At 39.4% G+C, this 14,149-nt stretch overlaps 1 protein-coding gene across 2 annotated transcripts in view; it reads right to left on the bottom strand.

Annotated features, from left to right (window-relative positions):
• Positions 1-14,149, bottom strand: part of edar (ectodysplasin A receptor) — a 48,035-nt gene that overhangs the window by 16,501 nt on the left and 17,385 nt on the right. For both annotated transcript variants that reach the window (XM_088609173.1, XM_088609184.1), the window contains exons 2-4: positions 12,954-13,019; positions 10,367-10,489; positions 4,251-4,432 (exon numbers count right to left, since the gene is read on the bottom strand). In XM_088609173.1, coding sequence (XP_088465299.1) covers positions 4,251-4,432; positions 10,367-10,489; positions 12,954-13,004 — 356 coding nt within the window. In that variant the 5' untranslated portion in view covers positions 13,005-13,019. The remainder of the gene's footprint in view (positions 1-4,250; positions 4,433-10,366; positions 10,490-12,953; positions 13,020-14,149) is intronic.

Below are 14,149 nucleotides of genomic sequence, written 5' to 3' on the forward strand. Positions count from 1 at the left end.
CCAATAACAACAAGTTATTATATAATACACTCTAATAAAATGCTATGAGTACTGTGCAGACACATTTAGAGGTATTATTATTGCAATTATTGTTACATAAAAGTATGTTAAGTAATTACCGGATCTAATTAAAATTTTAATGTGGTGTTAAGGTGATAACATACTAGCGTACTACAAGTAATTGCCTTCTGCCTAAACTGTTGAAAAACAGATACTGTACTTTGCAGTACCATGAGATTTTAAGACAGTAATCAGTCAGGAAGAATCCCAAAATCCTGAGTAAGAAAGAGCAATGGTGAAACAATACTTCTTTTTATTACCAAAACATACAGTATGAGCCATTGGAAAACTGTCATTTTTCAAAACATTATCTTTGTTAATGTGCAGAAATTTTATTTTACAACGTTTTTTTACATTGTTACAAATACAAATATATAAAAGCAATATATATTGCTGCTAACTGTTGTTTCTAATCACTCTGTTACAGTAAGTGTGCATTTCTGTTTGCATCTGCCTGACTAACAATGCAAATAAATATGAATTAAGTGAGCAGGGAATTGTTCAATTGCAAATTGGTCATTTTTTTCATTGTGCATAGTGTCACAGCTTCCGTAAATGTAAAATATTAAAAGCGGTCTCTTTTAAACAAATGCATGAAATAAGCCTTTTGTATTGAATATATTACTCGGTAATCTGAATGCTGCTATTACTCATTTTGGAATGACGACTTCTATTAACTGTGATTATGTCTATCAACTGTGATATTAAAACAACCACACAAATTCAACAGATAAGTTACAGATTGGACTGGGCACTGTGGGAAGCCATGTTTGTTTTCCTTTTTTACCCAAGATCAGGTCTAAAAGAACTACTACGACCAGACCTATTTGATTAGTGATGTTACGAGGCCAGCTGTGAGTTTATGTGCATGGTAACTTATTAACTGTACATATTCATATGCTGTGTATGCAATACACTGCATGCTTATTCAATATAAAACACTTCTGGCATTTCAACCTCAATGCAGATTTGATCACAACACAGTTCCCCTCCGTATTCCAGCTGGGGTTCTTGAGGTGAAGATTCGAGAGTCCTGCTCTGGTGACATGGGCAGCTGCTAGAAAATGCTAGTGTGGGTCATTGAAGCAGCTATAAAACACGATTCCAGAGGGGAGAGCTGATGTAGCGGTCAGAACTCTGGACTTGTGACTTGAATCCCTGACATCGTACTCTTACTCGAGTTACAGCTGAATTGATCTAGTAAAACAACCGGCTGTGTGCATAGGTGTAAATGTGACTCACGCTGGATTATTTTAAAAAATGATAAAAATAACAGACAGAGTTCTAAATGTGTTAAAGAGCTGAGTATCTCCCCTATGCAGTGTACACCAAGAGTGTACTTACTTCTCTGTGGCAGGCCAGCATTGCATACTTCAGCCCCGGGATGCCAAGCAGATTACACTTAAGGGAGTACAAGGGGTGGGGGGTGTCAGTTACTGCCAAACCACAAGTGCAAGTGGAAAGCCAAAGATGCATGGAGTTCTATAATGACAAACAGCGGGGACTGTTTAAACTCCCCCGCCGCAATACGCTATGAGCAGTGAAACTGTAAGCAGAGGCCAATAATTTCCCCCTTTTTTTAAATGACCTTATCCAAACGCGTGTTGGATTTTATTCATAATAAAGTTAAATACGTTTCTGAAATTCACTACTAAAAAATAAGAACGGAGAACTTTTTATGTAGTACCTCATATTGCGCCGAAATTAATAATAATACACGCACAAGCAGAATAATGTAAATGCAAAATAAATGTGTGATATCAAGATATGGATGCAACAATGCTTTCTTTAGCAAAACTTTCAGAAGGCCGATTAGCAAATAAGCATAACCTAACATAAAAGTGTTAATAGTAAACAAAAAGTTAGATACCTTAGTGTTACTTTTGCCCCTAACACAATCCAACTCAAGCCTATGTTAGAAACATCACAATGTTATCTCTTTTGTCCTTTTGTGCAACATACTGTAGCCCTCTTGCTATATCTGAAGCTGAAAAAGTAATACACCCCTTTATAATAATAATTATAATTGCTTACACTTATATAGCGTTTTTTCTGGACACTCCACTCAAAGCGCTTTACAGGTAATGGGGACTCCCCTCCACCACCACCAATGTGCAGCATCCACCTTTATTTAATCAAACTGGATTACTGGAACCCCATATTTACTGAGTGTGCTATATATATAATTAAAAGGATAAATAATTAAAATGATACATATGAGATATTCATGAGATATAAACAATTAGAAAGAGATAAATACAATTCTTCTTGCTTCCTATGGGTAATCTTGGTGTGCAGCTCAAGATTTCTTCTAATGTCAAAAAAACTTTTTGTACTTGTTTTCTGATTCCTCTTTCTTAAAGACGTTGTGTCATGGGTGAACAGGGGTGTGGGGAGGGCCTGAGACTGACATTCACTCGGTTCAGGGAGGGAGCTAATATTTCAACCCCAGACCAGTGCAAGCAGAGACTGGGCCAGGCTGTGTGTGCCGGCCTGAGGTCTGGGGCCTTCTCCTGAAGGCCTGTTGCCCAGGGCAACAGTGAGGCAGCAGTGTGGTCCCCTTGTCAGGATTATTCCACCATTATGAGGAACTTAATGCTCCATTACTTGAAGCGCAGCCAAGACACTGACAGACAGCACACCCTGCTGGAGGGCATTCTGTTAATTTGCCTGTTTTTTTCCCTTTCTCTTTCCTTTTCCCTACTCTTACATTTATTGTTCATTTCTTACACCCTTTAAAATATGTTTTTACATGCTCACATTTTAACCACTTAGCTGTCTTCTAGAGCAGGAATTCCTAATCCTGGTCCTGGCGCCCAACACACCCACTGGTTTTTCTTCCAGACGAGCTCTCAGTTACACAATTGAAGCCTCAATTAATTTACTAATTTTTTACTTAATTAATTTAATAATTTTGGGATTATTTTGAAATGCTGGACTGTTATCAGCTCTTAAATGTGACCTTTTAACTACTGCATTTCATAACTTTTCAGAAGGAAAAAAAGGCAGACAAGCAATTCGTTGATTAATTAGGATTTCAGATAGGTAATTAAACTTAAAAATTAAAAAAGGTGAATTGAAATACAGCAGGTGTTTGGTCCTCCAGGAGCAGGATTAATAAACCCATGCTAGTAAATAATCAAAGGGTGTTCTGACTGCCTGATGAAGAGTACTTCAAGGGAGTAAGTAAAAATCATGTCTTTGACCTTGAATAATGTTTCACAAAGGCACTACTATACTACAGAACTGAAACAATTCAAAGCAGTTTTTTTTTTAATTTGTGAAGAAGAGACATTCCAGGAAAGCAAGGTTATTTTGTAAACACTTCAGGATTGGTATCCACCAGGTCCTGTGGTAACTCAGTGAAAAAAAAGTATTATGAAACAAACAAAAAAAGCTTTAAAGAATTCAGAGTTGCCACTCCACAATGAGATTAAAGAAAAACTTTCAGGAAAAATCTAATTTCCCTGGGCTTACATGTGTCAAAAAACAATGTGCACGCTATACTGATTGCTTTTATTTTATGTTGGCAGCCTTTTTACAGTACATTCATGACAATGGTGTTTCCTTATTCTGCATCATTTAAATCTTACTGGTAGGAACTGGTGTCCAGGTTGTTTGAGCAATCTGTATGTACTCTAACTTGTTTGATGCAATAAATAATCATGGGTATGCCTAATCTGAATTGAGGAGAGAGAACCCGCTCAGTTTGAACCAGCACAAAAGGGCCAAGCAAAGGGTCACTAAATGCCGGATAGGAAAATGTATGTCATATGCACAGGTGTAAAAAATGAATCCCTTTGCTCTTAAGTGGACAAAATCTAAATATACTAATACTGTACCTGAAAGGTACAGACAAAAGTTAATCTGCCAGACTTTAGAATCAGCGATGAGTGAGCTCTCTTATCGAGTGGTAGCACTGTGGCTAAGGCTCTGCGCCTGTGGCTGGAAGGTTCCCAGTACAAATCCCCCAGCCGACAGAGGAATCATACTCTGTTGGGCCCCTGAAAAAGGCCCTTAACCCCCAACTGCTCCAGGGGCTCTGTATAAATGGCTGACACTGCGCTCTGACCCCAAGCTTCTCTCTCTCCCCTGTCTGTGTGTCTCATGGAGAGCAAGTTGGGGTATGCGAAAAGACAAATTCCTAATGCAAGAAATTGTATATGGCCAATAAAGGGATCTTAACTTACCCTGGCAGACATGGCCCACACTCTGCGTCGCTCTCCGGGGTTCCGGGTGTGAGCACGGTGGCGCGATACAGTGAGTCGCAGTCTTTGTGCCGCCTGCAGATCTCGTATTTACCCTTGGAAAACTTCCCCGCCGGACAGGGCACGCAGCCATAGTCTTCGTCTTTGATGCCGTAGCCACAGGTCTGGAAGAGAGCAGCGGGAATCAGCAGCCATGTTTCTCCAGCAGTGTGGCTTGTTATGTAAACCTACACAGTCTGGGACATGATAAACATGGGCTCCAGCACGCATTTGGACACCAGATGTTCAGTTACTCGTCAGAACTCTTGTAGGTTGAATACGCTGTATAACCCTCCTACAGACATCCCAATTTCCAGTTTTATTCTGTTTTTACTTAGATGTGCCCTTCTAAGTGGGTAATAACCTTGGTCTTGGGGGATCACTGTGTTTTTTTTTTTCAGTTTTCTATTTGAGTCTTCTTTGTAGGTTTGCTTTGGGCTCTTGAAAGGCTGACTGGGGTTTGTAATGCATGCTAACGTAAATGGTGGGGGGGGACATTCATTATAGGAGTATGTGATACAGCTTCCTTCTCTCCATTGTCATAAATGGATCTCCTGTTAAATGTTGTTTAGTCAGAAATAAGGGTAAGGAAGTGGAAATGCTGTTCTATATGCAAATCATTGTGCTGATGTTTTCAGAAAAAGTACCCAATACATGGAGGTATTTTTGCAACTAAGGACGGAGTACAGAACCAAGTTAAGCCAAAAGTTTGAACAAGCAAGCGGATCAATTAAAGGAATCAATTTGCAATGCCAGCACAAGAGCCAGTGTTTTTAGGAACATTTATACCCCCTAACATTTCCTCTGTAAACCTAATGCAGGTACACGAACTGAAACCATGATACATAAATGGGTTCGTATAGCAGGCCACCTGCTTAATTCTTAATTCAGGATCGCTCACTATACAGAGCGATTCACAGTTCCTATGACCTTGGTGATACAGCTATCTGTATTTTTGGTTGATCAGTCCCCAGACTGTATATCTTGCACCTGTGCTTATCACCACTATTATTAATGTAGTTGGCCGAATCCTTTATCCAAAGCAGCTTACAATTGCACCCATTCATACAGCATTCCTGGGTATCTCACTAGCAGTGTCCCACCTAGGATATGAACCCACAACGTTCCAGTTACAAGTCCACAAAGTCCTAAACACAGCTCCTCACAGCTGCCAATCAGGTAGCTAGAATGGACAATTTTGTGCTAAGCTGTGAACAGACTTTCATTAAAGTTCTTCATATACAATATAACTCTGTACTGGATATTCAGAGCAGTTCCCAGGCACTGCATGGCCCCTGGTCTTCACCGAAATATTGCAATCCAGTTTGATTCTGGGTTCCTAAGACATCAGTTTAGTGAACTACTGCAACTCCTGAAACTAGCAATAGAGATAAACATCATAGAAATTGTTTTAAAACTAATTTTGAATCAACAACTATGTTAAAGTAGAAAAAATGCACCTAAATATTGAACTAAATTGCAATTATTATTCATTAAAATTTAATTATTGGAATCCTGTAATTACTGCCTTTCCATACATTTATCAATTGGATTCAACCACCCTATAGTTCTAATTCCTGAAAAAAATCAGAAGCACTTGCAAGGTTTATAAAAGTACACAGGAAAAAGGAAAATACCAGGAAATAGCAGAAAGTTTTTTTTTAAATCTCATTTTCAAGATCTTCAAAAAGATACAGGATAAATCAGTCTGAATAACTGGATTTGTGCCCTTAAGGGCTTTATTGTTATTGATACCAACTCCATGAACTAGGTTGTATATTTTCCCCACATATTGTACTGGAAAGTTCAGTGAAAGGTTAAAAAAACTAAATTAGTTTCATAGAGAACCTTATTACATACTCTAAGAGTTACCAGCACTGCAACATACTGAGCCAGAAGGATCCTCTTGAATGTAGAATCCTATTGAATGTTATTTAATTCAATAACAAGAGGATGACCACTTTCTGTGAGATGATATTGTTTCCTTGCTTGACCTAGATTGAATATATATTTTATTTTAAAGGTTATAATTATGCTAGATTCTAACACACCTTTAATGCTTTAATGTATATTGCATTAAAAATATGCTTCTATCTTCTAAAAATAAATTAAACCTTACATTCTTGGATATCTACAGTATATCTTTTTCATCATTTTTTATATTGACAAATAAAAATCACTTTGACACCTGTTTATCATGAAGAAGAGATTTTATCTAATGAAATGATATCTCATATTTTATCAAATGTTTTTAGTTTTAAAACCTCTTCAATGTTTGGGGTGAAATGTATTCACTTATGAGTGACTGGTTCGACCTCATAAAAACTCCACTTCCCAGGAACTGTAACCATTCATTGTAAAATTAAATAGCTTCCTTATAAAACCAGAAACCTTATGAAAGAATGTAGATGGAAAAAAAGTTATTAGCGCTGCAGTTTACCCAGACCAGAGGGTCATATATACTGTACTACCTGAGAAGAGAAAAGATGAAAACCTCCTGGCTTCTGATTTTTAATTATCACCTTTCATCACTGAGACATAAGGAAAACATTTGATGTTAAGGTTCAATAACCATTTCAGATTCACCTAACTGCACTCTTCTTTTCATTTATAGACATGAAAGCAAGCCCTGTCTGATATTATGACGCATAATGAAAAGCGTTGCTTGATAACCAGCATTTAAATATCATAAAAGCATATTCCTTAAGATGAAGGAAATGAAATGCATAGTATTTGTTGTGGGATATTTATGCTATGGGCTTCTCACAGGAAAAGACTGGGATTCTGTTTTAATTACAGCTTTCCGGCCATGTAAGAGACACTAAGTCAGCATCAAAACCAATAAGCCGCCTTGTTGCAATGAAGGTTCACACTTTCCCCAGATTTTTTTTTCCACAGAAATTAATTCTTTAACTCAAAAGTGACAAAACTGGTATTTGCTTTTGGAAGCCGGAAACAGCAGTGCCTGGGGATTTATTTCAGTCAAACCAGGCGAAACCCTAATGCAAGACTGTCGTGGGGAACTAAACGTGAATTTAAAGTGTAGAATTGTGCTGCTCTCAGATCAATACAACTAATAGCAAACAAATAGCGACTTTGCTATTCTCCAAACCAATTTAATCTTAAATTTTATGCAGGTAACAGCTTGTATAAATAAATACATTTCCTGTTCCACATTGGGTTGAAGGGTGCAAAAGTGCCTAGCTGATAAAACACAATGACCATTCTTCCATTATCAGTTAGTCACTTATTCCTTGTAATGGTCACAGCTTTGGAAGGTTATCCTGGAAGCATACAGTAAAGACATGGGACTACAGTGCATAAGACAGACAAGATAGCAGACCTAACTACAATACAACCATGCTCGCAAAGAAATACATCCATACATTTTCTAACCTCTTTATCCAGTACAGGGTCACTGGGGAGCTTTTGCTAGCAAACAAGGCAGGATACACCCTGGATGGGATGCTAGTCCATCGCAGGGCAAACACAGATATACTGTACACACACTCACATCAGGACCAATTTCCCCAGAAACCAATTAACTAATTAACCTAGTCTTTAGACTGCTGGAGGAAACCAGAGCACCCAGAGGAACCTCACATGAACATACAAACTCCCTACAGATAGTGTCACAAATCTGCACGCAGGCACACAGACACCATCACATTCCCACCAGCACCCGATCACTCACTAATTAGCTTCACTCACCTTGTCTTTTTAAACTGCCACCCTGCAACTGAGGTTTCCTCAGCCTGAGCTATGTATCCAGTTAGCGACTTACTCCGACTTCTCGCTTGTTCTTGTGACCCCCCTGGATTTCTGACCCACCGCTTCTGATCTCCGACCTCGCTCTGGGTCTCACGATTTGGATTACGTTTGCCTTCAGAATCCAGTTTTCTCTCTCTGACTCCGCACGCGGTCTTTTTCCCTACCTTTTCCCCCGGCGTATGTGACAGACAGCACCCCAGGTGCGGAAGTGAACCCAGGGCCACAGCACTGCGAGGCAACAATGCCAACGTGCCACACATAACAATCACAATGTACTCAAAAACCATTTTTACGATTTTTTGTTATATTTAATTGGCCACTAACACTTAGCAAATTTCCACTTAATGTTTGTATTCCCCGGTTTAATTGTGCTACAGAAAGATGCTTTTGCCATCACCTTTCTACATTATAGGGACATAAGAAAGGTTACAAACAGGAAGAGGTAAGAGGTCAAATGGCCCATCTAGCCCATTTGGTTGTGAGAAGTAAGTTGATCCAAAGACGTCATTTTGCTGTTTTTTGAAAGCAGCCAGGGTATCGGCTTCAAACACATGGCATACGTGAAGCTCATGAAGATGTTCTGGCTTGGTACTAATTAAAATATTCCCTGTCGTTTGAAACAAGAAGCAACATAATTGATAGTTTTAGTTGTTGGGGTCGGATCCCATAGATTCAGATCCTGAATGCGATAGAGGGCAGAAACAGCTGAAGCAGGGGTTGGCAACCTGCAATACACGTGCCCTTATGGGCAAGCAAAGAGACTTTCAACAGCACGTGCAATGAATGCAGCACGCATAATAAGTCCAATAAGCCACACTGAAATCAAGTTTAAAAAAATGATAAAACTATGCTGTAATTTTGTACAACAGCTCGCAATTCCTAACACTGCTAACATTTTTCACACTTAAGCGTAAAGCTAAATACTTTTAGACAAAATGGCGGTTGCTAAGAAAGCAAAGTTACTTATGCTCATTTCAGCCCTTTTGGAGTGAGGAATATAGATTAGTTCAACATAAAGACAACGATTTTTGTGTGCTTTGTAGTACTCCAAAACTGCACTATGAAAAATGCATTGCAATACGAATGTTTCTAGCTGGCATGAATGAACCCAACCTGTTATGGGCCTTTTTTTTTTAAATGTGGGAGGCATTTCTTGCAAAACTTACCATTTTCCTTAGGGACAGTGACGTAACTGGACAGCTTTGATACTAGCGACATGGATCTCTTGGCAAAGATCAGACTAAATTGTAAGATTGTCTATATTATTTATTAATTTTAAATAGTACTATATGTTAATATTATTTGAATTCATCAAAGTGTAAGTAGGGATATTACAGGTGCATGAGCTAACTTTTGGCATGCCCTAATTAAAGCTTGCCCACCTCTGATGTAGTGGTGTGTGGGGGACTTCCTGGGTGCAAGACTTACTGTATATATGCAGATGCTCCCAATCTTTTTGATATACTGGGAGATGAAAGTGAGAGGGATTAAGAACAGTTCACCCTGTTGATAATTCAACCCAGCTTGCTTTCAGGTTCATGACAGCCCTGGGCCTATTGACTGAGTAAGTAATGAGTGAGAGATGCACACTGGAAGGTGAAGTGGAATGGTTATATTGCTGGTATCGCAAAAGCATACAAACAAGCACACACACACGCGCGCGCGCGCGCGCACACACACACGCGCACTGTGCCTTCAAAGCCAAGGACACTTAGCTTTGCTCATTCCAAACAGCACTACCCACTTATAAGACAACATAAATGTGGCACTGTTCTGGTTTAACGCTGTTCAATTCACAGACATCATATTTATGAAGTAGCTATTAAACTGCTTAACAGTGAATTCATTTTTAAAGCAATCCAGGCACAATCTGGTACCATGAACCTTCAGCTGTAAATTCAGTACATCTGGTGAAATGATCCATAACTGTAATCACTTCAATTTATACCTTAAACTTAAATAAAATTTCTGCTTATGTTTTGTGTTGGAGGGACAGACAGACATGCACATGAATGCTGACAAGACAGACACCTGGAGGAACAAACTGACAAACACAAAGCCAAAATAATTTGTAGCATTCACTTTAAGTCCAACAAACACAACCTCTAGAAATGCAACCATTTGTGAGCACACGGACAAAGGACAGAATCCAAATCGATTTGCTGCACTGAGCAATTCTGAAAAAAAAAGTTTTTTTTGCAATCAGCTGAATGAAAGGATAGGTCCAAAGGACCTGAAGTCTCAAAATCGACTAACTAAAAGGACGCAGGAGAAATAAGGGCCCTTACCATATACGGCTCTTCTCCTGGCTGGCACTGTGGACAGGCCTGACATGTCCCGCTGGTCTGGTTGTAGAATTCATTCTCCCCACAGCTGGAGTATTCTGCCCTCAGCAGAGGGATAGTGGACACCTGAGAGACAGGTTCACAGGTCACCGTCTGAACAGAGTGTACAGAGTCATCCATTTATTACAGTGAAACCTGGGATTGGAGTCTAAAACAGGCAGCCATGCCGCTTTGTGATGTCCAAGTCCAGAACAGAAAGATACAGCTCTGGTTCAATTCCTCTTTTGGAAACTATATATTGATTTACAGTGTTTAATCAACACTAGTTTTTGTATTTTCTATAAATAAATAACTGTGATAACATTTAAAGAACCCATAAACAAAGGAAATCCAAATTCACCAAAAAGAAAAAGTAAGCAGAAAATAAGGAACTTTTAGCGATGGGGTTTTTGTATAGGAAAATATAGCATTATTTTAGACTGTTACAATGTACCTAAAGGCTAGGGTTGACACTTGGGAGAATTATAACCTTCCTACTGAGTATTCCTGTGGCAAAACAAATTCTTCTTTATGAAAAGGTAATTATACACTGTTAATTTATGTCAGTCTTTCCTTAAATCTTATTGCTTCTCCTAGCACTAAATCTCACCCTATCTCCAGGCTTGACTCCAAACCCAACACCAGTTTTAACTCCAGTCTTGGCCCCTGCCGAGACCCTGACCCCAATTTAAACTTCAGCCCTTTCCCTAGCTCGCTGGTGCCCTGCTCCTGGTTTGCCACAGTCCTGCAGGTTTTCTAACCAGCCTTAAATTGGCCATTTAATCATGAATCAGAGGATACTGTGGCTATCTAGGACCAAAGGTCAAGACTCCAGCCCTAACTCTAATATAACCCTACCCACACCTGACCCTAAATGTAGCTCTAACCCTCATTATAACTTTATTTCACAGCCTAAATCATTCCCTTGCTTGGCTCCAAATCTCACATAAACTCTAAATTGCTAAAACTAAAATTCCTAGTTCAGAACGTTTAACTCATAGTTCAGTCTCAGTGAAATGGCCGTAAAACTTGTATCAAAATTTGTTCAGAAAGCTAAACTAACTTATTCCCCAGCTGGCCCAGCGCAAATAAAGTCAACATTATTATGACCTTATTTAAAAAATAGATGAGAAACAATCACAAAAATCCCGTGGAGGAGTTTACATTTTAACGGGGAGCAGGCAAATGATATAAATAAATGTCTAATTGATTTATTTAGCCCTCTTTTTGTTCTCAATATAGATGCGCCAGTTAGACTTTTTCCTGACAGACAACAGCTGCGTTTAGCTGCTGAGCAGAGCTGCCAGTCCTGAGAGTGAGTGAGTTCCGGCTGTGATCAGTGATCTGGAGTCCAAAGCCTTAAAAAACAACTAGATTGCAAACAAGGAGCAGAGCAGCAGAATCGCAAGAAACACAACACATCAAGGAAAAGTCAGAAACGCACTGCAGCGGTCCCTCTGACGATCCTCCAAATTCTTCCTGTTTTAGTTTATCCTCAAATAGACTCATCAGGCTCTCGAAATTACATATTTTAGCAGTAGAATTTGATAATGCTGTATTTCACTGTCAGGAGGGGTTTAAGAAAAACCATATGAACGGTGAAAAAAGTGCCTCTCATATACTGCCAAATGGTATTACTTCAGTAGGATTGCGATAAGAGTCAAAGCAATCAAAACTCAACATTTATTTTCTTGTTAATTTGCTCAATATTTTACAGTTCAGTTTCAGTAAAGAACAGTAAAGAACACTATTCTCCCTAAACTTCATGAGCCACTGACCACATGTACAGTACACCACATAGCAAAAAGTACCACCTGAAAAATGAGAAACAAAAACTAGTTGTATTTAATGATTCGATAAAAAAGTTTAACACCACATCTTCTTTGAGATCTGTAATTATTTTAGGCAAATGGACAAAACTGAATAGGTCTGAATTAAAGAAATCATTACCCTCACCTGAAAAAGCAGACTAAAACTGCAGACAAATTCAAGACAAAAAAAAGTTTTCAAAAAACAATCACAGTAAAAACATTGCAAGATATTAACAAATCACAATTATTGAGTATGTATGTGACAGTGACGCTCATGTGGGCATTAATTAGCTTCCTGACCAGTTTCCTACTTTCTCCTTTAGCAAACTGCTGGGGTTCCCAATAAAAGCAAGTTAATATGGGACTAATCCAATCTAATCTAGGGTCTGTAATAGAAAGAATTGAAGGGGTATAATTAAAAGAGCGCAATGAGATTAACTCCTGGGAGCAGTGCCAGACGTTTATTCAAGTCAACATCTAAAAAAAGAGCAAGGAACTGAGGGTAGATCAAAACTATATGCTTTGTGTGGTACTAAGGGAGTCGTTTTTAGTTGGCACAGAGCACTAAATGTCTGGAACTCACTTTTCATGTGCTTTGTTTTGGAGCCACCTATTTTTCCGCTGAAAGCAAAATAAGCCCTTTACCCATCTTCTGCTCTGTGTGCTATTTGTGTGCTTTTATTTTGGGGGAAAATAAAAACAAATGTTAAAAAAGAAAATACTCTCCGGCAGTCACTCACCAGTAAGAAGGAAAGGAAATGGGACTTTCTGGATTCTCCCTGCTGGATCATTTTCCTTCCTTACCCCTGGGAAAGGAGGAGGGAAGAAACGGGGGGGGGGGGGGGGGGGAAATGAGCATGTGAATTAATGTGATTACTGTTGCTTGTCCCGTGTTACAGGTGCGCAAGTAGAAACTCGCTCTGCAGAGAAGCAGCACATGCACACAGCATTAGGGGAATGTTCTGACCCTCAGCCAGGATTTTGACAGGCAGAGTGCACACGTCCCTGTACCGGCTGCCTTGTGCTCTCTCTCTCTCTGCTGGTCCAGCGGAAAGGAATGATGGAGTGTGTGTATAAATAAAAATAAGAAATGAGATGAGATCGAATACAGAACATCACGTCCTCCATCAATCCATTTTCTAGCAGCTTAATCCAAAATAGGGCTGTGGGGGGTTGGAGCCTTTCCCAGCAAGCAATGGGTATAAGGAACCCTGAACTGGACATCAGTCCATTGAAGGGTACACAGACATGCATACTCCCATTAGGGGCAGTTTTCCCAGAAGCGAATTAACCTACCAGTATGGCTCTGGACTACGGGAGGAACACACGAACAAGGGAAGAACATAAAAACTCCACTAGATAGTACCCCAGGTTTGGAACTGAACCCAGTTCTGCTCTGCAACTGCTCTGCAAGGCAGCACTGTTAACCAATGTCCCACCATGCTGCTCAAGGCCTCCGCTTGATCTCAATTAAGACACCGCAAGCAGTATACTTTGAGTAAGTAGTGCTGCACTGCAAGAACTCTACTATCCTAGAATGCCAATAGAATAAACCAGAAGCCAGCATCGTTTTGTGGTTTCAAAAAGGCTGCTTCTTTCTACTGTAGGGTTCAATTCAATTTATGTTTATATAGCGCCTTTCACAACAAGGTTGCCCCAAGGCACCTAACAAAACTGTGAGACAATACACTACATTACAATACAGAAAGAGAAAAAGCCAGAAGAAGGGTGAAAACGTTTAGAAGTAGTTTTGCAGATCTGATCAGCAATTGCTGATCCGGTTGATAACCAGAAAATGCAATTAACAGTCAGGGATTGTTCATGAGTCTGTGAAACATTTTGCGATATTGGATTCGACATGTACACACTTGTGTCTGTATATCTATTACACCGATTAACCCCTAAGTCTGTAATATTTTTTTATCCGCTTCAGACT

Source organism: Lepisosteus platostomus, chromosome 2 (assembly GCF_059453375.1).
Source record: "Lepisosteus platostomus isolate fLepPlt1 chromosome 2, fLepPlt1.hap1, whole genome shotgun sequence".
In the NCBI taxonomy this organism is placed as follows: domain Eukaryota; kingdom Metazoa; phylum Chordata; class Actinopteri; order Semionotiformes; family Lepisosteidae; genus Lepisosteus; species Lepisosteus platostomus.